This window comes from Amborella trichopoda, chromosome 10 (genome assembly GCF_054954075.1).
Source record: "Amborella trichopoda isolate Santa Cruz 75 chromosome 10, AtrichopodaSantaCruz75HAP2 v2.0, whole genome shotgun sequence".
Classification (NCBI taxonomy): domain Eukaryota; kingdom Viridiplantae; phylum Streptophyta; class Magnoliopsida; order Amborellales; family Amborellaceae; genus Amborella; species Amborella trichopoda.
The window spans coordinates 26,295,996-26,320,533 of NC_142345.1; the positions used below are offsets into that span (position 1 = coordinate 26,295,996).

At 36.8% G+C, this 24,538-nt stretch overlaps 1 protein-coding gene across 7 annotated transcripts; it reads right to left on the reverse strand.

Moving 5' to 3' along the window:
* Positions 1-1,132: 1,132 nt before the first annotated feature.
* Positions 1,133-19,520, reverse strand: ZFN2 (zinc finger nuclease 2). 7 transcript variants are annotated; one of them, XM_006829436.4, is made up of 8 exons: positions 19,458-19,520; positions 18,981-19,103; positions 18,173-18,336; positions 18,011-18,064; positions 16,773-16,889; positions 16,309-16,626; positions 1,868-2,158; positions 1,133-1,773 (listed from the first exon to the last, which is right to left on the reverse strand). In XM_006829436.4, exons 2-8 carry the CDS (start codon positions 19,048-19,050, stop codon positions 1,477-1,479), a joined length of 1,311 nt encoding a protein of 436 aa, XP_006829499.2. In that variant the 5' UTR covers positions 19,051-19,103; positions 19,458-19,520; the 3' UTR covers positions 1,133-1,476. The 7 variants fall into 7 exon arrangements, 6 of the variants coding, with proteins under 6 accessions (XP_006829499.2, XP_020517444.1, XP_011629168.1 ...); XM_020661785.2 differs by having other exon boundaries at positions 18,981-19,106; XR_016042845.1 differs by having other exon boundaries at positions 16,267-16,626; positions 18,981-19,520.
* Positions 19,521-24,538: the final 5,018 nt, after the last annotated feature.

A 24,538-nucleotide genomic window follows, 5' to 3' on the forward strand; every position in this document is an offset into this window, starting at 1 on the left:
TAAGACTTGAAATCTTTTCTTCTTTTTTTTCCCCATATCTATACATCTCGATGTTGAGATCATCAATTAGAACATCAAAACATCATTTTTTGAAAGATTTTAGAGATACCCCTTAGTTATATATTTTAAGGTATCAACCTTATATAAACTTTTTTCCTTTGATTTATACCCCGTATTATATGAAATCAAATAATTGATTTTCAATTTTTTATTTTACATTTTTTTTTCCTTTTTCTCGGTTTTCTATTTTTGGTAATAAAGAATTAGCCCTGTAGGCCGAGCCTCCATGGTCAACTTGGACTGGTGGATGATTGGTCTGACCCAACTATTGAGGTTTAAACACTGGCAACAACGCATGCTATGTTGCCCTGAGAATGGGTTCTAAGTAGAGGTGATCACAGTGGCAGGTGCCATAAAACATGGTTTTGGCCTCAATTTTAGTCAGGGCCCAAACTAGCATTCAAAAAGAAAAATAAATAAATTTTGTTGTTGGCGCTTTCAAGGCCTGACAACTGGAAGCTAGAACTTCTCCCAAAACTAGGAGGTTTAGGGGCTTATAACCAATACGAATTCACATTTGGAATCAGAAAATACTGCTTTTGATAACAAATTCTCGCATGGGAACTTTGTTTTTTATTGAATTTGAAATTCTAAACATCCGGAAATAAAAAATTAACCAATTTCAACTATTCATTAAAATTATCATTGATGAAATATTTGTAGTTGAATGATATTTCGCAATTATAGCTCATCCATGCTAATTATCATTGTATACATGTTCTTTTTTTGTGTCTGATCTACACCATCCAATTTATTAGACCTCACAAACCTGGCAATTGATGCTAATTATTACATTGTTAGGAGACCGTCTGGTTTATCATTGTTTTCATCTGATAAGAAAGCGAGCCAATAGAATTGCCAAGAAGAAAAGCGAAATATAAGGAAGACCTGAAAGTTATACACACATCCAAATCGATTTATTTTTATTAAGACTACATTCCCTTGTAGCAATTATATGCAGCAAACCATTCCCTAGTTGTGTACTGACGTCGTTGAGTAGCTACTGAATTTTGCTGGAGAAAAGCAAAAGGCAAGAGGTTTTCTTTTCTTTTACCATTTACAAAACAACTCAGGCCCAAAACTTCTCTCATTCACTGGCAATTGACATCTAAATATTACAAATTATTCCGGAATAAATAAATGAAAGAAAAGGATCGAGATCCACCTTTATTCCTCATAGAAACCCCTCCATGCTTCTCCCACCTCAGACTTAGCTTCTGAGGTTTCCAAAACTACAGTCAACCACTCTCCTGCATTAGCTCAGCCCCCTCACTCTCAGGGACATAGCGAGCACATCAGCAAAATTGTCATCAAATAAGGGGCGTCCAGAAAAGAACAACATAAAGGGAAGAACAACAAAACCATTAATCTGATTGGAAGGGATGCCAAATAATCAGGTGTGTACTACAACTGGTCTTATTGAGGAATGACATCATCTGAAGAAGCCTTTAGTTGATCAACTTCAGAGGGCTCCGGTCTCAATATTTGTCGTTGTCGTTTTTGTTCATGATTGGAGGCATTTGGGGAAGAATTTTCTGATGAAGGGCGCTCAGTGTGAGTGGTTCTTGATAGTTGATATACCGGAGGCATTTCAGGGGTGGATACATTTGGAAATCCATAATTGAGAGGTGCCACAACAGTGTGATCAAACTTGCAAGTGGGTCCAAACTTGCAGATCCCATATTTGCTATAGAATGTGCATAGCGGCTGGCCCTGCATTGGTATCACGAATCGTGAGAGAGAGAGAGAGTAAGTAAACTGATGCCATGATAATAATTGAGCAATCAATCAGTTAGGACAAACTTACTGGTCTCAGAGGAAGGCCAAGGGGACCAAGAGCACAATTAGTCAATGGCATAGCTCTTTCTAAGGGATGATGATACTTGCAAGATGCTCCAAATTTGCAGTCTCCTGTTTTCATGTAATATTGACATTCAGGTTGATCTGGTCTTTCCGGGAAAAGTCCATTTTGTAATGCAGGAAGAAGTTGGTGCACAAAGGGTGAAGGCATGCGCATGGGGCCACTCGAAGCTGGTTCAGTGGATTGCATGTATACCACATTTGATCCATCAGAAGATGCCAAGGGGCTCCCAGGATTCTGAATAACAAGAAAGAGCAACACGCAACTCAAAAATCTAAATTTCTAAATTAATTATCACGATGCATGAACCTCTAAGATATTCATAGCCTCATATCAGTTCCAAGATAAAAACGGATAGCATGCTATGGACTGTCCACAACACCATAAATCTTGGACAACGATTAAAGAGAGGAACCCACGAACCATTTATCATGAGATACTGACAAGTGAATAGGACATAGCAGGTCATAGGGCACAACCAGCACATTGATGCACAGTAAATAAACAAATGGATAACTTGATCAACAAAAATTCCTTTATTTTATCAAACAGAGGTCTCCCCATGTAAATTATAGTGTCATGTCAACCGAGACTTCAGAAAAGTCACCAACACTGTTGCTATTACACGAAGCACTGTTGCTATTACACGAAGCACCAACGGTAAATTAAGATAAGTCCAATCGCAGTAAAAAGAATTATATTGCTACAGTTTCAGTTAATACCAACATAGAGATCGATCAAGCTCTGTAACCTTTGTAGTATAAGCCATCTTCTTAGCCTTTAAGGCTTGCTTTTAACTTTTAACATCCTATGCTTTCCACCAAAATCCAAATCTAAGTGTAATGCCTAGTAGCCTTCGAATGCTGGTTCAGATGAACAATTACCAAATTCTCTAAAGTTGAACAAATGTACTCTTAGGTGCAACAATCGGAGCCATGTGAGTCTTCAAGATTCTGGATATCTCAGCAACCCATGTAGTCAAATCTCTTGTCAAACGTCTGATCATTTCTCTGATTGGGGATCCACATTTCCTCAAAGATCAAGATTCATGCTTCAGGGATGGTAGAAAATAAAAAAGTGATCGATTATGTGTAACAAGTAACAATGTTAAACATAATCCATACTGATGCTTAAAACAACATATTTTATTACCAGAAAACACTTCTAGATGGTACATCTAGTTGAGATCCCAAATTTCTGTTTTTGGAATGCAACCTCTCTCTCTCTCTCTCTCTCTCTCTCTCTCTCTCTCGCAATTGAGCAAAAGACAAAATCAAAAACAAAAAATGAGGTGTCCCAAATTTCCAATTTATGTATGTAAGCAGAAATAGAGATAGTCAAGGCATTTCTTTAATTTATTCAATATACAGCCTAACTGTCCAATTTATGTATTCCAACAGTCCAAGTACATTTATTTAAATGTATTTCAAATGAAAGCAAACTACCCCAAATAATGGATCTACAAAAGAAGAAGTGCAGGCTTTAACAATATAAAGTTCTTGAACTAAATTCTTATCCTTTTGCCTGATGTTATACTCAATGACGTACCTGGGCCAACACAGTGAACAGTTCAAAAAGATGCCTGGTCTCAGATGTCTTCAGCAGAGCAACAAAAGGTCTATGCAGTACTGGCATCCTAGAGGCTTTCACCATCTCAAGTAGAGAGCTAATTATCACACACCTCCAATACGTAGATGATATTCAAGAGTTCTGAGACATACAGCTCCGATAAATTGTGGCTCTTCCTAACTCAGGTGTGTTCCCGAACTACTGATCGCTTTCCAAACACATATCTGAGGTTCCCAGTTTGCATTGGAAAACCCATAAAATCGCTTTGGGATAAGGTTTTCTAGAAGATCGAGAGAAGATTGGCCCTATGGAAATGCCTTTACCTAGCAATGAAAGGAGAGATACCCCTATTGCAAACACAAGGTGGTTGGTCAAATGTGTATTACAAAATTAAGAGATTCAGCCTCTGCTCTTGTTCGAAAATGGTTATGGAAATTATCTATCCATCAGGGCCACCTCTGGCATCAGATGATTCATCACTTGGGATCGTTACCAAAAGCTCCAAACCAAGGTTCCAAGTGGATTAGAGCAATAACAAAACTTGGAAACAATATTAGATTTTGGAATGACCTATGGCAAGGATATGCTCTATGGGAAGCCATTTATCTTAGACTCTATCAGTTAACAGTCAATCTATATGGACAAATCCAAGACTTTGTGCAAATTGTAGTGACACAAACCATATGGACTCCACTTCTTCCATCAAAAAGACTCACCCACAAAAAGAAGACATATCTACAAGCTACTCATAGTTACCATGATCTCCCACCCATGGGTCAATCATGCTTTGAAAGCTCGCTCCTGTGCTCCAGGGTGGGGGATCTTGCTCCTATACAATTTTTAGACTTTGGGATCTTGATCCTTACTATCAGGAATAGAGATCCTAAGTTATGAGGATCCAAATTCCTTTGCATCATATCATAGGGTGCATGCGTAAACTGAACTGCGGTACCACCAATATGAGGTCAAAATTCCCTTAGTGGTAGACTCTATTGTCCCTCTTGATCTCTTTGATAGGTCATGAGTTCGAAGCTTGAGCTTCAGCTTAATCTTAAGTTATTATGTATCATATTAGTTCCATGCAATGTTCAAAAATGCAGATACAGCTGCCTAGAGGGCCAATGGCCTGGACCGCCTAGGCTGCAAGCCCAGATACCTGGGCGGCCCTAAGGGAAGGGGGTTCGGGTGGAGCAATATGTTGTTTTGTGTGTGTTTTGTGAATGCATGTGTATATGTTTAGTGTGTGTTTGTGCATGCGCACGTATGTGTGTGCGTGAGGTTGCGCAGGAAATTCTTAAAGATCCATCCTCTTTTTTTCTTTTCTTTTTTTTTTTTTCTTTTGGATTTGTATTTTTCAGAGACAGGTCTCGCACTTGGAGGATATGTTGAGAGAGTGAGAGAGAGAGGGACCTCGCATAGAACACTTGGAGGTCACTTCTTCTTACGTGTAAAGTGGGAGCATATGGGTCCATGTACATCTTTGTGTGTGTATGTGTATGTGTATGTGTATGTGTATGTGTATGTGTATGTGTGAGAGAGGGAGAGAGGCCACACATCGAACACTTCGAGTCCATCTTCTTCTTCTTCTCATATGTAGAGGGAGCACATGGACCTGAGAGAGAGAGAGAGAGAGACAGAGAGGCAAGACCAGGCCTCATTTTCGTTCGGGTAGATTTTGAAATTCGTTTTTTTTTTTTTGAAGGATGGCACTAGGTGGGTGCCCGCCTTGACCGCCTAGGTGCTAGCTTTAGGCATGCCCGCCCGGACTCCACCGCCTAGGCAGTTTGTTGGCCAGGCAGCTAACCTTTTCTTCACTGGTTGCATGTTTTCTTCACACAATTTCCAATGGTGGTGAATTATATTGTCCCTTTTGGGCTCTTACCACATGACGAGTGACCAAGAACTAGAACTTAAGACTTCTCTGAATACTATTATTCAACAAAGTAGGATGGACATGATTCATGAAGTCATAAACTACACTAAAAGAATGCAAAAATCTAAATATTATATAAAGAATTAGTTTATATATGGTTGCAACCTTAAAATGTAGAATTAAAGATGCACATCGAAAATTCATCAGAAAAGGTTGTTTTAATGGTGAAAAACCCTCTAATTAATCACCTCGAAATCGAGATGTATGAATATGAAAAAAAAAAAAAAAAATTGAGTATCAAATAAGAGCTAAACTAAACTTTGATGGAAGTCAAGAGGCAATCCAGGACCTGCAGGGTGTGCAGGTCAATTTAGAGATCACCGAGATCATATACTACAAATGTACGCTAGAGAATTTGGCATATGCGACTCTATGAAAGCTGCTTCATCCTTCTTGTTGGAATTCATAACTTTAACAGAAGTTGGGGAAGCTACTTGGTCATTGAAGGCGATTCAGCCAACACAATCTCATGGGAAAAAGTGAAACCTCAACTCAATAGATGCTCAACCAAGCATTAAATGAATTACACCATCTATGCTTGGACCTATGGTCAGTTGGTCACTTTCAAACATACTTGCAAACCAAGCAGTGGACTCCCTAGCAAAGAAAGGGACAGACTTAACATCCCTTACCCATAGGGCTCCGGCTGACCCGACCTGGATCCATACCCTAACTTGGCCGGGACCAAATTATAGCTAGACAGGGACCTATCGCTGGGTCTAAAAGGAGGGGCCAGACTTGAACACAGGCCAGATCGACCCAACACCCAATTGACAAAGCTAATCACCCACCCAGCCATACGCAACTAATAACCTTCAACACAAACAATTCAGTCATATACTATGTAGAGATTTTGTTTATTCAACTTTTTCACCCCACTTTGTGGAACTTACACACTATCGTATCATTTTAATCAAATCGTTAATTATATAAAAAAAAAGAAACAATAGAAGAAAGTTATGATGAACATGTCGTTATGATCACCATTCAATACTCTAAAAAACACAAGCACCAATGGGACTTCGCGAGTGACTGACTAGAATCAGCTCGTTAAGCCACGAGTTGACTAGCAGAGTCTTGACCAAGTTGAAGAAAAAGGTTCAAGAATACTGGAAAAGAATAGGAAAAATAAGAAAAGAAAATCAACAAAAAGAAAAATACAAAAAGATTATAAATGCTGAAAAGTAATTTTTTTCCTTGACTCACTATCTAGTTGATCCAAAGCCCATGAAATTTTCGGCCAAACCCTATTACGATATTCAAATATAAAAAATTCAAGATTTCAAGGGTTTGTTTTTGGCTGAATTTCTATTAAGAGCACAAAATTATGCTTGGGAGAAAATTTTCAAGGGTGAATCGAACTAGGGTTGCATAAACAGGGAAGTAAGAGACCCCGTGAGACTTGGAGGCATCGCCTAATTCTCTTGGACTCACCCAAGTCCAATACAAAATCACCCAAATCACTATTAGGAATATGAAGATTCATTTACAGTTTGGGGCCCTCCTGAACTGGCAGGAGGCAGGTTTCAAAACACTGTATCAAGGAATATCATGATCTAATAAATTTGTCACACAACTACCAAAAATGTTTTGTTTTGTTTTTTTTTAGTATGTGCTACAGAAAAAGTTTGACAGGTAAATTCACAGATCCACTTAACAAGTGAAAACTGTCAAAAGGGAAATTGCAACAATTCACCCAAAGGTCATTAAGAAAAATTGCATTCCAGAATTTCACAATCAAAGCATGCGATCACTATCGTAAATTCTGAAAAAGCAACTTTCCCAAAAATTCACTTCAATACAAAATTTTGCAAAATAACATTGCTTCAATGGGAAATTACATTCTCATGATGTCAAATTAGTGATGGTATCACTAGCATATTTTAAGTACCCTTACAATACATTTTCAGGCAAATAATCCAAAGCTTGACTCTTATTTGTGCCTGTGACACTTGGAAGGTTCAAAAAAAAAATTTAAGTCTTTAAAGGCATGTTATTAAAACTTGAAAAAGTAGTTAAAACTAAATCCAGATTTCATTTAGTTCTTCCTATGAAGCTGACCATTTGAACCCCTCAAGCTTCACTAGATGCAGGGACCCTGCTCATAAGTTGGATGATCACAAGACCGACCTGCAATATTTTAGGTCGTTGACAGGTGGATTAGATTATCGAGAGTTCTCTGCATTGCATCATATCACTTGTCACAAAATCTAACCGTAAAATGGTCACATCTAATCATTTTGTAATGAGTATCCTCTATTGCATTCTACGCCAAATAAATTAGAAGAAAGAGGTTGATGCCCATGAGCAATCAGTTCTCATTATAGAGAGATTACTGAACTCTAGGGATCTATCAACAGCTAGCAAGGTTGCTTTGTTTGCTTATCCTACTCAGTTTTTCATTGAAACAATTGCATATGTATGCATGTTCAACTAGCATACGAGGTGCCAAGTATGGCAAGCAAAAGTTTGCCAATAAGTGTTAGAGGCTTGAAAAATGTGTTTGACGCTTTCAAGTGTGTGTCTGTGACTCGTCATCGTCGTCGTCGTTGTCGTCGTCATCGTCGTCGTCGTCGTCGTCGTCGTCGTCGTCGTCATCATCATCATCATCATTATCCACCCCTTATCCCAACTATTTGAGGTCGACTACACGAATCTTGTTCTGCCATTCTGCTTTATCAGGGGCCATACCCTCAGTCAGTTCATAAGTCACCATACCTCTTCTCACTACTTCCATCCATGTCCTTTTGAGCCTTCCCCTTGTTCTTTTAGAGACTTCCACTTGACACCCCTCCTAACCATTGTTGCTCTAGGTCGATGTTATACATGGCCAGCCTACCTAAGTCTACTTTCTCTCATCTTATTGCTTATTGGAGCCACCCTTAAGTTCCCTCAGATGTATTTATTCCGAATTTTAAACTTTCTTGCCATGCCACTTATCCATCTCAACATCCTCATCTTAGATACATTCACTCCATGATTGTTCCTTGACCGCCCAATATTCCATCCCATACAACATGGTTGGTCTTACAGCCATCCTATGAAACTTCCCTTCAATTTTATTGGTATGCGACTATCACATAAGACTTTGGAAGGATATCTCTATTTCATCTACCTAACTCTAATTCTATGCGCGAAATCTTCTTCAATCTCTCCATTCTCATGGATTATCACCCAAGATATAAAAAATAATCTCTTTTAGGTGCTTCTTGGTCATCAATCGTAACTAATTCCTTGTTTTTGTTTTTATTTATATTATTACTAAGCTTGCATTCCATATATTATGTCTTAGTCTGGCTAATTTTAAAACCTTTTAACTCTAGAGTATCCCTTCAAAGTTTCTAACTTTACAGTAATGTCGTCTATAGTCTCATCAATCAAAACTGTCATCTGCAAATAATGTACACCATGGTAGCTCATCTTGTAGATGCTTAGTTAATTCGTCCATAAGCAAAGAGATATGGGCTACATATTGACCCCTGATGTAGGCTTATTGTCATTGAAACCACACTTGTCTCTCTACTAGTTGTCCTCACACTAATTTACATGCCCTCATATATCTTTCACCATGTCAATATATCCTCTAGATACTCATTTATTTTCCAACACCCAACAAATTAACTCCCTAGGTACCCTATCGCATGCTTTTTTAAAATCAATAAAGACCATGTGGAGGTCTTTTCTCTTCTCCCTAAAGTTCTTAATCAATTGCCTAAAAAGGAAAATAGCCTCAATTGTTGACCTCCCTAGCTCAGTAATTGTTGATTAAGCGACGACTAGGATATGAAACTCGTGATCGTATCATAAAATCAGTTCGGTTTTATGCCAGGAAGGTCAACAATTGAAGCAATTTTCCTACTTAGGCAAGTTCCAACATATTCTTTATCTAAAATAAAAGAAATACATTTAATCAAAGTATTGTTCTATTTATAAAGGTGAACATGAGCAAATTCCCCAATTATTACTCAGTAAATGAGCCAAACTTGTCAAGCAAGACTATGAATTCCCATAGTGAACGTAGCTATGACTAATTAGGCCAGCAACATCTAAATAGAAATATGCTACAGAAATTATATTACTAAAAAGAAAAGAAAAAAAAAGGCGGACTCTTACTAACATCGCAAAACAAGGACTAAGTATGGGGCATGCTTATTAAATCAACAATCTAGAAACCATGGGAGGAGAATCTTTTCTTCTATGAGCAGTGTTAAAAAAAGCGGACCGCCCAGCACCTAGCCAGTCAAACTAGGCGGCAGTCCCTAGGCGGTACAGAACCCGCCTAGGCGACGCGCTCAACGCCCAGCTTAGGGGGGGAATTTTTTTTTTTTTTTTCTATTGCTTTTTTTTTTAAACATAAAGGCTTTTAAGGATGGGGTTTAGGTTCATTTAAAACCTAAACCCACAAGAACTCATTTTAGAGAGAGAAACTTCTAAGAAACTAAATTTTGTGATTTGCATTGGATCGAAGTGTTTCTCAAAGTTTCAAAAAATGGATCCAAACATCACCCAGGTATTAGATTTAGTTTTAGAGTTTTATAATCCTATTACAAGGTGTTTTTTATTATTTTAGCACTTGAAAACATCTCAGAGGTGGGAGTTTGGAGTTCGAGCAATCAAAGTAAGTGCAAAACTTTATTTTTGGGGAATGATTTCATGCAATGGTTGTATAGTAGATAATGCAACCATCTTCAAAAACCATGTTAAAGGCATTTGTTTGACACGAATTTTTAAATGTACACTCTTTTCACTTTGAAGAACAATCACAAAAAAGAAAATTTTGTAAAAATGCTCTAGAGAGTTTTCATTCTAGTCCAATTAATATAAGTCGTCCATTTTATTGAGATGGTTAGATATAGGCCTCAGAATGATTTTTTTTATTCTCGAAATTTTTACATGGCGTTATCATCATTAGATTAATAATGCTAAAAAAGAAAAAAGTGATTTTGAATTTGTTAAGGCCTAGATCTTGAAATTCACCAAATGGATGGTCGAGATTCATTGTTGGATGGGTACTAATTTTGACCATATCTAGGGTGCAAATTGAATTTTTTTTTTGCCGGATTTATTATGAGGATGAAGAGAATGTGTGTGCAAAATTTGGGGTCATACTAATGCCAAAAATATGGTTTTCTAGAGGTGTGGTTGCATTATACTACTATACAACCGTTGCATTAGATCATTTCTCTTATTTTTTAGATTGCTTGCTTATCTTGAGATGTCTTCTTCAAGATCTAGTCAAAGTGGAGATTCGGGTTGGAAATATGGATATAACCCAAATCCAAATGACAAAAATTGCATTAGATGCAATTCTTGTAAAAAAGATACAAATGGGGACATAAACCGGTTTAAGAAACATTTTGCCTTTATTAAAGGGGATGTTGCCCCTTGTAAAAATGTTCTTGAAGCTATTAGAGAGGTGATTAAGCAATATATGAGTTCTGTAACACAAAAACAAGAACAAAATCCTTGTCATTTGAATAGATCTATTTCTGCTTCTTCTAGAAGAAGTGATCCAGGGTATTAACCGATTCAAGAAACACCTTGCTGGAATTAAAGGGAATGTTGCTTATTGTAAAAAAGTTCCTGAAGCTATTCGGGATGAGATTAGACAATTTCTGAATTTAAGAACCAGAAAATGATGAAAATGAGTCTTGTTCTATGGAAATATCTTCTCCAGGTTCTTCTAGAAGTGTTGATCCGGGTTGGAAGTATGGTTATTACCCGAATCCGAATGATAAAAGTCGTATTAAATGTAATTATTGTGTAAATGATACTAATGGGAGCATTTACCAGTTTAAAAAACACCTTGCCATTATTAAAGGGGATGTTGCCCCATGTAAAAATGTTCCTGAGGCTACCAGAGAGGAGATTATACAATATTTGAGTTCATAGAAACACAAAAAGATAGAAAATGGTAGAGCATCCAAGACTCCTAGGGCCTCATCTGCCCATACTAGTAAAAGGGTGGTAGAAAAGGAGGAAGAAGATGTCGATTTAGAAGAAACAGAGGAAGACAAGCGTTATATTGAAGAAGGAGATGACTCTGATTATGATGGCCTCGAATTTGATGCATATGATGATGCTTACCCTAATCCTTCTGATGATAATGATGATGATGCTGACTGCAGACTCTTGGTGTTGACTGTTGACTGTTGAGTATTGATTGTTGACTGTTGAGTATTGACTGTTGATTGTTGAATGTTGACTATTGTGTCCTAGACTGTAAGTCTATATATTTTTTGAATTTCTATATATTTTCTTTTTCTTATTTTTAGTTTCTAGTTTCTAGTTTCTAGTTTCTAGTTTCTAGTTCTACTATCTAACTTTTGTGTGTACAGTCTACAGTGTATCAGACTATCAGCGTGTGCTTGTATGGTTTTACTGTTTTAGGCTTTTAATATTATATAAAAATATGGATTCTGGTCTTATGGATTATCAAAATTCTCTTCTCGACTTCTATCCTTTTTTTTTTCAACTGGGATTATGGTCTTATCTATTATTAAAATTCTTATGGATTATGGTCTTATAGATTATCAAAATTCTTATGGATTATTAGAATTAGACTATCTTTTTTTCTTTTTTTTTTTCAATTGGGCCCCCTAGGTTCTAGACACCTATCTAGGCGCTAGGCGGCCCGGACCCCCATGGCCGCCTGAGTGCCGCCTAGCGCTTTTTGAAACTATGTCTATAAGGATAGAAGACTAAAGAAACTGGCAGTGCACATCAGATCCAGGATACACACCTGGCTAGGTATCAGCAAAGCCAATAAATTGGTTTGTTATTTCGTGGGACAAGGCTGGCCAAAAGCAGCCATTAGCATGACAGGAAGGTGCACTACAGGAGTAACTAGTGAAAAGGGATCTTAGTGAAAGTAAAACAAAGGATTGCCACCCATAGCACACACTTGATCTGGAGTACAAAGTGTAAAGGAACTTATGCCAACAGTCACCCATTTTCTGACTTCCTAACGGCGTAATTGAATTGTGCTCACTTTGTAACTGCTCAATCGACACATTACCATAAATTTAATGGGCAGATTGCAATTCAAGTGCAGACGTAACCATATGCACTCTCAGCTAGGATAAGAAGAATTCCAATAAGGCAGAGCTTTGTATCTTAAATCTCGACAGGAAGACGATAAGGAAGAACATATTAATGCAAGAATTAGAGAATGCACAATGAAGACCAATCCCTCCCTCTTAATAAGAAATGGAAAAGACAACTTGAAATCAGGCAGAGGATCTCGATGGGAAAATATAAGGAATAGAGTTTACCATAAGAATTAGAGATAATGCAAAAATAATTTCACTAAACTGTGACGGGAGCTAACACAGTTTACATACAACTTAATTTGGAGAATCAACTAAAGTACTCGGGTACAAAATGACAGATTCTGAATGTTATCCATAAAAGAGAGATTCAAATGCCCCTTCCTCAATGCAACTTGGATGAATAACATTAAGAAGGAAAGTTTGCCCACTAAGAACCAATAATAAACAGCAGCTTCAGCAAAATAATTATATGATTTGGTCACATGATTAAACATAAGCAAGAGTCATAACCCTCATCAACATCTTCTTTTTTTTTTTGATGAAAGTTAACTTTTGTATTGCTGTATGGTGTTAGAACCCTCATCAACATCTTATTTCCAGTGAAATGATAATCAAATTCACACAATGCTCCATCCCTTCACGAAAAACTGGACTAGAAGCCATGTGAATAACACGAGCAATATCACCAACTCACCATGGAAAGGAGTTCAAGAAGATAGAAGTACATACAATATCCTTCAGTAGTGATCAAGCAAAGTAATCCCATTGCAGGTCATCCATTCGGATTAGAAACAACTTAAGCATCTCTATATGTTTCATATGGACACAAATACCCACTATTGGTACTCAAAGTCAAATCATCGGCTGCATGTCATAGACATTGATCTGTGTTCTCATTTAGTATTAGTTTTCGGAAGAAGTATCTAGCTTCTTACATTTCAAAGAAACCAATGATGAAATAAATATATAAAACCATTAATAAACCATTGGATATCAAAATTATAATAGGTTGTAACCTCTAGTGAATTTCCCATCTAAGAAGAAAATCTTGCATTTAACTCAATTAGAGTATCCATTGCTTTGTTGTTTACAATAAGAGATGCAGAATGATAATCTTGTGCACATTTGTTCCAAGATAGAATTAAAATACACCACTAAAGGCCAAGTAATGTCAACACCCAGATCCTTAGGATGGCATGGGCATTTACAATGAACCAAAGGTCTGGATCTAATCATCACTAGATGCAAAAACAAAACACAATGATACAGACGACGAGTCACTCCTATATGAATGATCAACAAATAGTGTATACTCTGAGAACACCTGATTGGAGAACCCACATTTTTATCTCTCAAGCTATGGTTGATTATTGTTTTAAAGACCACACAGACTCACGAACGTGACAAACCAAAAAAAAAAGGACATTTTGAAGAAGGGAAAAAAAAAGGACTTCCGGTTCTGCAAACCAAAATGTATCCGAAAGTAAGAATCTACAGAGGGTTGCATGTAGGCCATATGCAAGTTGCCCAAAAGAAAAGTATTTTTTCCTATATAAAGCCACTTACAAACTGTAGACATGGCTCCAATAGTACATGCACTTATCTTCTTAGTCATCAGCCACTAATAATCAATAGCTAGAAATGTGAAGCCCACCAATCTACCAACATATTTGCTTTGGTAATGATTTATAGACACTTTCATTTCATTGCCTCTTTTCCAACAGAGAGGATGATCGCAAGTAAGATACATTAAGAGCACCAAGTTCTTCCTTCTCTACTTTACAAACTCGGTGGGACACTAAAAAAAAGGCTCGAAGGATGCTTCATGGTATGCCTAAAAGTTTCTGAAAGATGTCTCACAATTGCAACAAAGGAAGAAAAAGTTAAAGGAACCAAGAGAGAAGGAGGTTGCACATGTCATGTAGCCTAAAAAGGTCATGTTTGGAACCAGTGAGAGGAAGGTTGTACATATTACTGTAACAAGGATTGGACCTGGGCGGCTGGTCTGAACAGTTGATTTGGGGACCAGGCCTAGAACCAGTCCAATGCTATCTTACAACTGAAATGGTGAAAGCTAGTAAAGGCAGTGATGAGCCAGTCAGATTTGTCAAGAATTAATTTTTAAAGATTTTGGAATCTCTTTTCTTTATGTTTTAAAGCCAGTCCAACCGATTTAGACCAGACGAGACCCCTCCCCAGTTCAATCTCCAATAGGTACTGATAGCACTAGAGAAAATTTCCATTCTTGCAATACAGTAATGCATTTTAGCACTTGTTAAGTTTTGATCGTATTAATGCAATAGAGGATGTCATGTTGGATGGAAAGGAACTTCAAGAAATTAGTGTATTCTTATTACAAACTAAATGTTCAACACATCAATCAAAATAAACATTTTCTAAATAAATAAATATATTAATGTTCAACATATAAACTTAGAACGATATTTCCAAAAACACAGATACAATTCTCTTGGTTGATGAGTATTCAGAAGTAGAACCGTAGCAATCATCTATTTACCACATAGATGATTTCCCATGAATAAACTATTAGAATGCTTTAAATTAAGTTTAGACCAGTCTAGATGATTTGCCAAAAACATAGAGTCACTGAGTCACACACACACAAACATGTGGTAATGTATGATTAAGGTTTGTCACAGCAAAATGGAATTTCAAAATCAGCAATTATGTTCACATTTCATTATCAGCTCTATTGTTGTGTGCCATTCCCCAAAACCACTCAAGTAACAATATCCAGAAACTAAAAGATATCTAACCAACACTTATCTAGACAGAAAACAAAGATACCAATACAGACTGTAAAACGTCAATTTCGCCATGGAAAAAAAAAATTCCATCCTTGCACTCATGGTATTTATTATCTCACGCAGTCCCTCAAGGCCAAAACAGCTTCTCAGTAACCAATCAATACAAAAAATGTTTTGAATCTCAAATTAGCTTCAAGAGGAGCCACTACCATAACAGGATCTTGGAAAACCAGAATTCAAGGGCATGAGGAAAAGTTAGTGTAAGAAAGTTATAATGATCAAATTTCACAGAAAACAAGGCACATTACTGTGCAAGATATCCATTGACCACTGAACCGTTTAAACTAGACCACAGCGTTCCAGAGGTCATCAGCAGAATAGAGAAAAATGTTATAGGGGTCCTCCATTAAATCTAGCTCTTACTTCAGGGCTGTCTTTATTGTCTAACATGTCCTACTTCACATGAATATGGTACAATTCTTGAAATATGAAAACTTAGAGCAACCTAAAATCTTTTAAAAGAAATCCTCCCAAGATCCATGAGCATGTATCAAAAAAACATGAACATGAATCCAGAACATTTGGAGGAGTCTACCACTTAGTTGTAATTTAGGAAGCTAGCACACCCAACAAGTAACACGAAACTATAAGATATAAAGTTTCTGGATTCTTTTCTATAATATAGATTCCATGCACAGTCAAACCCTTTAACATTCCAATTTTAGATAAGGGTATGATGTATCACAAGAGGGAGTTTTTTATTATGAAAGCAGGAACAATTTCACCACAAGGTGCACATATGACCTATACAGAGGACCTCAAGCAGCAATGTAAAAAATAAATGTGTGTGTATGTGTGTGTGTGAGTGCGAGTGAGAGTAAGAGTGAAGTGAGAGTGAGAGTGAGAGTGAGAGTGAAGTGAGAGTGAGCGTGAGAGTGAGAGTGAGAGTGAGTGAGAGAGAGAAGAGAGAGAGAGAGAAGAGAGAGAGAAGGAGAGAGAGTGAAAGATCAATACAATGCATACATTTTGTAAGATACGTTACGAGTTGGAAGTATCAGAACTCACAGGGTATGAGCTCCAACCCTGTGGTGAAGATATCATCCCTTGTGAAGGAGACAGAATTATAGGCATATAAGTTGGTGAGCCTTGTAAACGAGGACTGGAAACATATGGTCCCCTTGGCAAAGTCCATGCCGAAAGTCCACCCACATATGGTGGCGGACCTGATGGCAAAGACAGAGATGAACCTGCAGATCCATAGCCTGAGGATCCTGTAACTGCCAAAACAGGTGAAAGTGCAGCAGGTTGGGGGTGATTGAACTTGCAGGCAACTCCAAACTTACATGAACCAGTTCTCAAGTAATATGCACAGGCTTTCTCACCCTGCAAGGAACATCATTTCTTCATATGAAGCTAAGAGTCAAGCATTTCTAATAAGAAAACACCATGACTACTTCTTAATTTCATGAAATATATGGGGAAAGAAAAGTTCTTGAGGAAAAATTGGCAAATAAAAATGGGAAGGGAACCTGGCGCACGGGAAGACCAGAGACGTTCAGTGGAACAGGTCCTGATTCATGCCTGTCACTTGGATGATGATATTTACATGTTGGCCCAAATTTGCAAGTTCCAGTCTTTAAGAAATACTGCTCAGTTAACAACAAATAGATTTCAGTACAGGCCCATTTGTTTCTTTTATTTTGAAAAACCCCAACCTGGAAGAATGTCACAAGACAATAGATAGACCTAATTCAAAAATGCTCTTCTAACTCTGAAGCACACTTTTGCAGTCTAGTAAGCATACTGCTGAATGTGTTCCAATATTGAAGTTCAGAAAGCATGTTCAAAAGTCTGAATGGATCAACCTAAGCATTGAAGTGGTAACATAAGTCGGGCCAGGCAAACAAGAGAGGTAATCTGTCTCAAAGTGAATGAAAAGGAAAGTTTTCCTTGGCAAAATTTGCTCTGCACAACAATCATTTTGCAACTCTTATGAAATAGCTGTTTAATGGGGAAGCCAAAATCCACGAAACAGCCACGCTTGGAGTTTCTTCTTCACAAAATATGAAACCCAAATTGCAAACATTTAAATGTCTCATCATAAGCATGGGTACAGGACAATGGGTACCAAATAATGCATTCTACAGTCTGGAAATGTAAGACAACTTTAGTGTTTCAATAGAGAAGCTTGATTGCAATTCCAAACCCCATAGATTCTGTAAAAAACCCAACAATGCGTTTGAGGAAATGGATATGCTCGAGGATAGAAGTCTTTTAGCAAATCATAATATTGGGAGCTAAAAGTTATGAAGTCAATGACAATACTGCAAATTATTTCAAGAATACAAAGTATACAACATAAGGGGCTTGATGAAACTCTCAAACTGTGCATCAAGAATACCACTAGTGAGGTAACTATCTAAGACAAAAATAATACAAAACACTTGCTTCCAATGCCACTGCATGTTCTAGTCTGATAAATCATATTGCAGGCCAGGCCACTGACATCCGTACATTTCAAATATCATGCATATCTTTTTTGCCTTTTTTTTTTTTCTTTTTTGGCTTGGTAATGTCAAGAATATGGCATGCAAAAATGAATTAAAAACAAATGACTAGCACAACTTTTAGAATGCCCAAATAGAAAATTTATAGCAATCCCATGATCTAAATAGAAAGCCATCCATTGAAAAGAAAACAAAGCTGCAAAACCAGTGAAGAGACAACTAGAAGTAAACTCCAAGATTCACAACTGAAACCCAAATACCTGGCAATCCGGCTGGCCATCTCTCTCAGGGAGCTCTCCTCTGTACAGCACAACCTAGAGAGAGAGAGACTAAGATTCGTTATACAATTGAACTTAGATAAGAAAGTTATATTTTCTAATAACTAACATTGTTCAGGGAGAGTGTTTCAGTGGATTTCTTACCTGCCTTGGGTCAGGAGGATGATTGAAACGGCAATTGCTCCCATAGCCGCACATCCCTGTCCTTAAATAGTATACACAATCAGGTTGTCCTGGTCTCTCAGGATAAGGAGTGTTCGCTCTTTCCTGACTATCATGGCCCTGAATTCTAAGGTTCCATAGTGCTTCTGCAGTCTCAAAGTATGGCACCCAATTACATAGAAGCATAGGTAATATATTTCAATCTAAATCATAGTCTAACAAATCTTCCATGAATAACTCTTTACCGCATATGTGAGACTGAAATTAAATCTAATTAAACAAAAATGCAATGAACAAGACCATGCCAAGAGAAGTATGCAAACCACGCCCTACAAGAAGTATCAAGTATGTAAGAAAACAGAGATAATCCATTTTCAATCTAAGTCACAGCCTAGCAAATTCTTCCATGAATCAATAACTGCTTACCTCAAATATAAGACTGAACCAAATCAATTTTTGGCAAACCCAATAAACAAAAAGCAAAGAATGGGACATGCTATTTCAATATAAGCATGCAAACCGTGCTCTAAGAGCTTCATCTACAAATTTAAGAGTGGAAAATCAGAAGGGTTGATGTTTCGTTAGAGAAAATCTTTTAAGAAAATGAGTAAACAATGTGAATCAAGCAAATTCTCAAAATTTAACCATGCAATGCCAAATAATGGAAAAAATTATCATGGGGCAAAAGGATACCAATTCGGTTCTCAAACAAAAATTGCAGGAGCAATCCAATTTAAGGCAAAAGCAGATCCAGAGAGAAGAATTAAAAAAAGAAGAAGAAAGGATTCACCTTGGAGATGGTTGATGGGTGAAGAGAGAGAAACGGCATTTTGGTGGTGGGGCTGCCAATTCTGTGGCATCGGAGACGAGAGAGAAGAAGCCGCATCCCCAGCAACACTACTCTTCTTTCCTTCTTCTTCACCAACACCACCACATTCCATTAAAACCCAACCAAATTACCCCAAACAATGAGACATACAATGCCCTAAGGATCAATCAACCTTTATTTTAAATCAATTCAATTCTCTCCCTCTCTCTCTCTTTCAAATCCCCTTCTCTCTCTCTGTAACATGGAATATTCTCAGCTTCAAAAGTGAAACGCGGAAAATTCCAATTCCTCTCTCTCTTATTGAAGAATTACAGAACCGAATTACAAGCAATCCGTTGAATTGAAAACGGTGAATGCGTAATCCACGTTTATAAGTCTTTAGAGAGAGAGAAGGGGCGATATACAGAGAAAAGGGGCAGATGAGATCGATGTTCAGACCCTTTTCGCCGCAGCTGCTGAAATAAACGGGTGACAAAGCGCCCCTTTTTCTTTATTCTAATTACGCCTGGGTTTGGACTTTGGAGAGTTTTTGAAAAGTTGGGAGTGGATGATATTTCTAGAGAGAGAAAAAGAGGATGATTTTTTTAGAGAGGAGGAAGAGGGAAATTAGATTGAAAATTAGAACAGGAAGAGAGAGATAAAGGGGAAAGGTGAGAGAAAGAGGGGTAGAATTTATTAGATAAAATGAGAAAATGGAGACATGAGGGAAAGGTGAGAGAGAAGATGTGCTGATAAAGGAAAAGAGATGAGAAAGGGAGAGAGAGGGGACACTAAAGACAAGAGTGGAGAGAGAATTAATGATGTGGCGAGGGGAGAGAAAAAGAGAGAGAGAAAAGGGCAAATTTTATATAGAGCCGAGGCTCTAAACAATTAAATAAGAGCCCACCTCAAAATTTTCCTCAGAAAATGTTAGTTTTGATTCTCAAATATCTTCAAATTGATTATCTCGACGTCAAGATGTATGAACATGAGAAAAAATTGAGTTTCAAGTTTTCGAAGTAGGCATCTTGTAATGATTTTTTGGACCGTTAATTTTCAAGATTTCAACTTTTATGGAATTGTTCATCTGCACTGTTTTTTAAGCTTTAAATTTTATAATTAACATTAAAAACGTGCTTTAAGGCTATCACAAATATTTTCAGTATTGAAACTATATTTCTCAACACTATTTAAAAGTGCATTTTATTTTGATTGTTTAGAGCTTAGGTTGTATACAAACTGCACTCTTTTTATTTTCTCGCACTAGGAACTAGGAAGGCCCTCATTAAGCATGCGTGCGCGCGAAACCGACGCATAGCGGTTCCATCCAAACCACAACAGTGGGCCCGCACCCCCTCTCATATGGACCACGCGCTCCATTACTTACCATTCTTCTTTTAAGACGGTGCGTTTACAAGGTCCCAAGCATTGATCGCAAAACCGACCTGTTTGAATCAGAACAGGTAGAGTTTCGAGTCTAATTAGATCCGGTTTAGTAGTACTAGTAGTCTAACCTATCTCTCAAACAAAATTCGAGTCCAAAACTGATAAGTAAGGGGTCGTACCGGTCATGTTCTTGTCAAACCGGCCGGTTTTCAGCTAATCGAACGTTTCACCGATATAACGGTGTTTTTTAGTAAATAATGGTGTTATTTTGAAATAGGAGTCATTATATGTAGTAGGAAAACTGGGAATCCAATTTTTCACATTTTTTGTAGTAGGAAAGAAAAAGACTTTCTTGTATTGAAATGACAGATTTTTTAGGTTTTTGAAAATTTTCACCATTCTTTCAATAATCTCCTCAATACCTAATGGTTCTTGAAGAAATTTGAGGGGTTTGATTGCTATTTGAAGTATATACTAGATTCAAGTATTAATTTGTTCAAAAAAACCAAAAATCAAGGGTTGATTTTTGCCCAAAAAGCCGCTACTCAGAGAACCTGTGTTTGATCCAAAAACACATATGTTTTATCCATTTATTGATTGTTTTTACCAAATTGAGTTGAGGATTTCGATCATTGAGGCTTCATATCTCAAATAAAATTAGTATGTTATTTATGATTGAGTAATTTTTTTTTAGTGAATTTGTTTTTCCACGAGGTCATGAAAATTTCATAGATTTGAAATGTCTGCCATTTTTATTAATCAAATCCAAAATACCGAATCATTTTTTATGAGATTTGGTGCATTTGAAAGACGACCGAAGCCTTTACAATGCATGTGTGTTGATTTGTTCGATTATCAAAATATTGACGGTCGTTTCTTGCTTGAAATGTTGCTCGAGTTTAGAGGTTTTTGATAAATTGGTTTTTCTAAAAAAAATTCATTTTGCTTAATAAAATTATTAGGTTTGATCAATATGTGAAGTTTTTTCTATATTGCTTAATAAATTATCTTTATAATAAAATTATGTTTTTAATAAAAATTATGTTTTTTGATGAATATGGGAAGTGTTTTTCTATTTTGCTTAAAAAATTATTTTTTTGATAAAATTACGGTTTTTTAATAAAATTGTGTTTTATGATGAATATGGGAATTGTTTTTCCATTTTGCTTAACAAAATTATTTTTTGATAAAATTATGGTTTTTTAATAAAACTATGTTTTATAATAAATATGGTAAGTGTTTTTCAATTTTGCTTAGTAAAATTATCTTTTGTAAAATTATTTGTTCTATTTTTCTTATTTTTTGATAAAATCAATGCGCAATACACTGATATGGAAATGGTAGATGCATATAAGAATATATAAGAACAATAGAACATATCAGTGTGTTGTACATTGATTTCTCATTTTCTTGCGTATCATGAGATGTACTTTTTGTGAAGTATGCCTTATTTAACTTCATAGAAAAAGTATCGTATGAATTATACATTATCTAACTATATGGAAGAGGTCCTTTCTGTTTCTTGTCTTAATTAGTTGGCATTGTTATTTGAGTGAATAGCATGAAGCTACTTTTGTTATTTACAAAAAAGTGCATAAACTTTCATTCCTAATGTGAGCGATTTTTGTACAAAAGAAACTAGAAAGGTTTTCATGTAAGGTTTGGGATGAATATGTTAATTCTTGGAAGAAGATGTTACATGACAAAAATATCTTCAAAGAATATCTTAATCTAGGAAACACCTGCTTGGGATTTTTTTTGTAAGATAAATGTATGTAATAAGATATTATACACTTAATCAAAGTTTTTCTATTTTTATTTTTATTTTTTGGGGTTTTTTACCCTTTTTTTTAAAAAAAAAGAAAAATCTACTTGACTTATTAGTCCGATTAACCGCTCCGGTTAGTCTGGTTCCGGTTCAAACTGCTCTCAGCCCCATGTCCGGTTAACCATTCTAGTTCGATTTTGCGAATACTGGTCCCAAGTTAGGAAATCAAGGTTACAAATAAGAGGAAGGACCGGCATCAATGTACAGCGGTTACATTAAGTGAATGAAAAGGCTAAATTTGTGAAACATATATGCCACTCTCTCATAGCCGTATGGTCTCTAAATGAATGGCTGGAGCAGTTTCAGTAACAATGTTATTAGTGAATTTCTCACTGTTTGATATAGATATGACATCTTAGAGTGTTTTATTTTAATTTTTATGTGAAATATAAATATGGAATTTGGTGTGTCATCATTTCATTAAGGCGTACTTATAAAAAATGTTTTAAAAAAATTATAAAAATAAACTGATCAAATACCCCTAGAACTTAGGTGTATTTTGGTTATTTTTTATTTTCAAAATATTTTTTAATATTTTTTGTGGGTGTGACTCTATGAGAGGATGGGATGCCTAAAATTTGGTGTCAATATAGTTTTGTCAAAAGTTTTTTTAAAAAATATTTTTTAGGCGTGACCTTGTGATTAGATCATCTCAACTGTGTATTCAGATGGGACGATTGAGAGAGGAATGCCATATATAAATTTCCTATACTTAGTGGCATATAGAAAACTTTCTCAAAAAAAACAAAGTGAGAATTGAAAGTTGATAGCAATATTAATTTTATATGGTGAAAATATAATCAGCTCAATGGTGCCAAACACAACTTCACATGTTCACATTTCATTTATCTATTTTTAGATCATCTAGTCAATTTCGTTCCAGAAAACAAAAGAAATTTTTCTCTGTCTTGTGAAATTAAGGGCACGTTTGTTTCCCGTGAAAATATTTTTATTTATACAAAATTGAGTTATACCCTGAATAACCACCCATGAAGGAAAGGGCCTGACAATTGGTGGTTGAGTTGATAAGCATTTCAGTAATGGGAAGTGGGAAATAATCTTTTGGACATGCTGCATTCAGGTCTCTAAAATCAATACAGTCTGTCCATTCTTCTTTTTAACTGGTACCACATTTGCTAACTGTTGGAAGATATTTTTCATCATTCTGGGGTCCTCACTCAATAAAAGCCTAGCAAACAGTGAAAATTCTGACAGTCTCAGAATAACCCCAGAACTAGTCAAGATTTTCATAAGAGCTCTCAAAAGCCTCTTGCCAAGTTTCGTCACAATCTAACATGTCTAAGGCAATGCAGACTAAGAACAGTTCCTACAGAATCAGGCTCTAGCACCCTGAAATGGATCCTATAACTAGAGCTATATTTTCAATGTCTCAATTCGTTGTGGGACCACTGCTATTGGATCCGATACGGTTAAAAACCCTCAGGGGTCAAATTTTAACTTAAACGGACATTCCAGGAAGAAGTTGTAGGTAAAAGAGCAAAACCTGGGGAGACGCACGCTATTCATGTGCCTGCAACTAGGCTCCATTATAGGGGCAGTCACGAACAGTGACTTGTGACGCTCATATCTCCCTCGTCCGAGATCAGATTGTGTTCAAACTTGTTGGAGCGTGTTCATCTCATTGAGACAAGCGTTTCGATATGTGGCACGCCTCGCGACGACGCTCTAGCGTGTAGAAAAGTTAGACAGAAATTGTTGTTTCGTGAAGAAAATGCAGGAAAATTAGCAACGTTGCCCCTCACTCGAGCGGCCAAATTACACGACTCCTGAGCCTGATCAATGCAAACCCAATTCCATTGCATGCATAAGGTCTCCGGCTATCTCTGACCCGAACCCCGTACATGATGAACGGTCGGATTCTGCACACGAAGCCGACGAAGTGACTGCAAATTCCGTCACCGGAATTCCAGATTTCTGCCAAAATTCAAAGTTGCAAAATCTTCATCCGGGCACGGAATCGAGCTGCGTTTATTGCCCCGCGATCATGACGGCATGCTTAGTGTGATCCAATGAAGAAGTCACAGAAAAACATCAAGGAACGAGCACACAATCGATCCAAAGTTTTAAGATTCGTTCAAATTTCAAGTTACATGATCGTGCCCTAAAAACACGATCCATGGCTTGAAGTTGGTATCAAATCGATTGCCATGCCGAGCCCTACAAGAAAATAATCATCTCTCGATCAACCGGGCATCAGAACGACCCCAGATCATCCACGAAAAATCATGCACGTTCTAAGGCAACACAGGGACTGTTATGAAATTCCACAACTTGTTAGGAAGGGGCAAATATGTCATTTTGCATT

Coding starts and splice junctions, on each gene's coding strand:
- ZFN2 (XM_011630866.3), bottom strand. CDS start 19,131: ATGGAATGTGGTGGTGTTGGTGAAGAAGAAGGAAAGAAGAGTAGTGTT. Junction 18,065..18,172: donor ATCCTCCTGACCCAAGGCAG/GTAAGAAATCCA, acceptor CTCTCTCTCTAG/GTTGTGCTGTACAGAGGAGA. Junction 16,890..18,010: donor ATGGCCAGCCGGATTGCCAG/GTATTTGGGTTT, acceptor TTAACTGAGCAG/TATTTCTTAAAGACTGGAAC.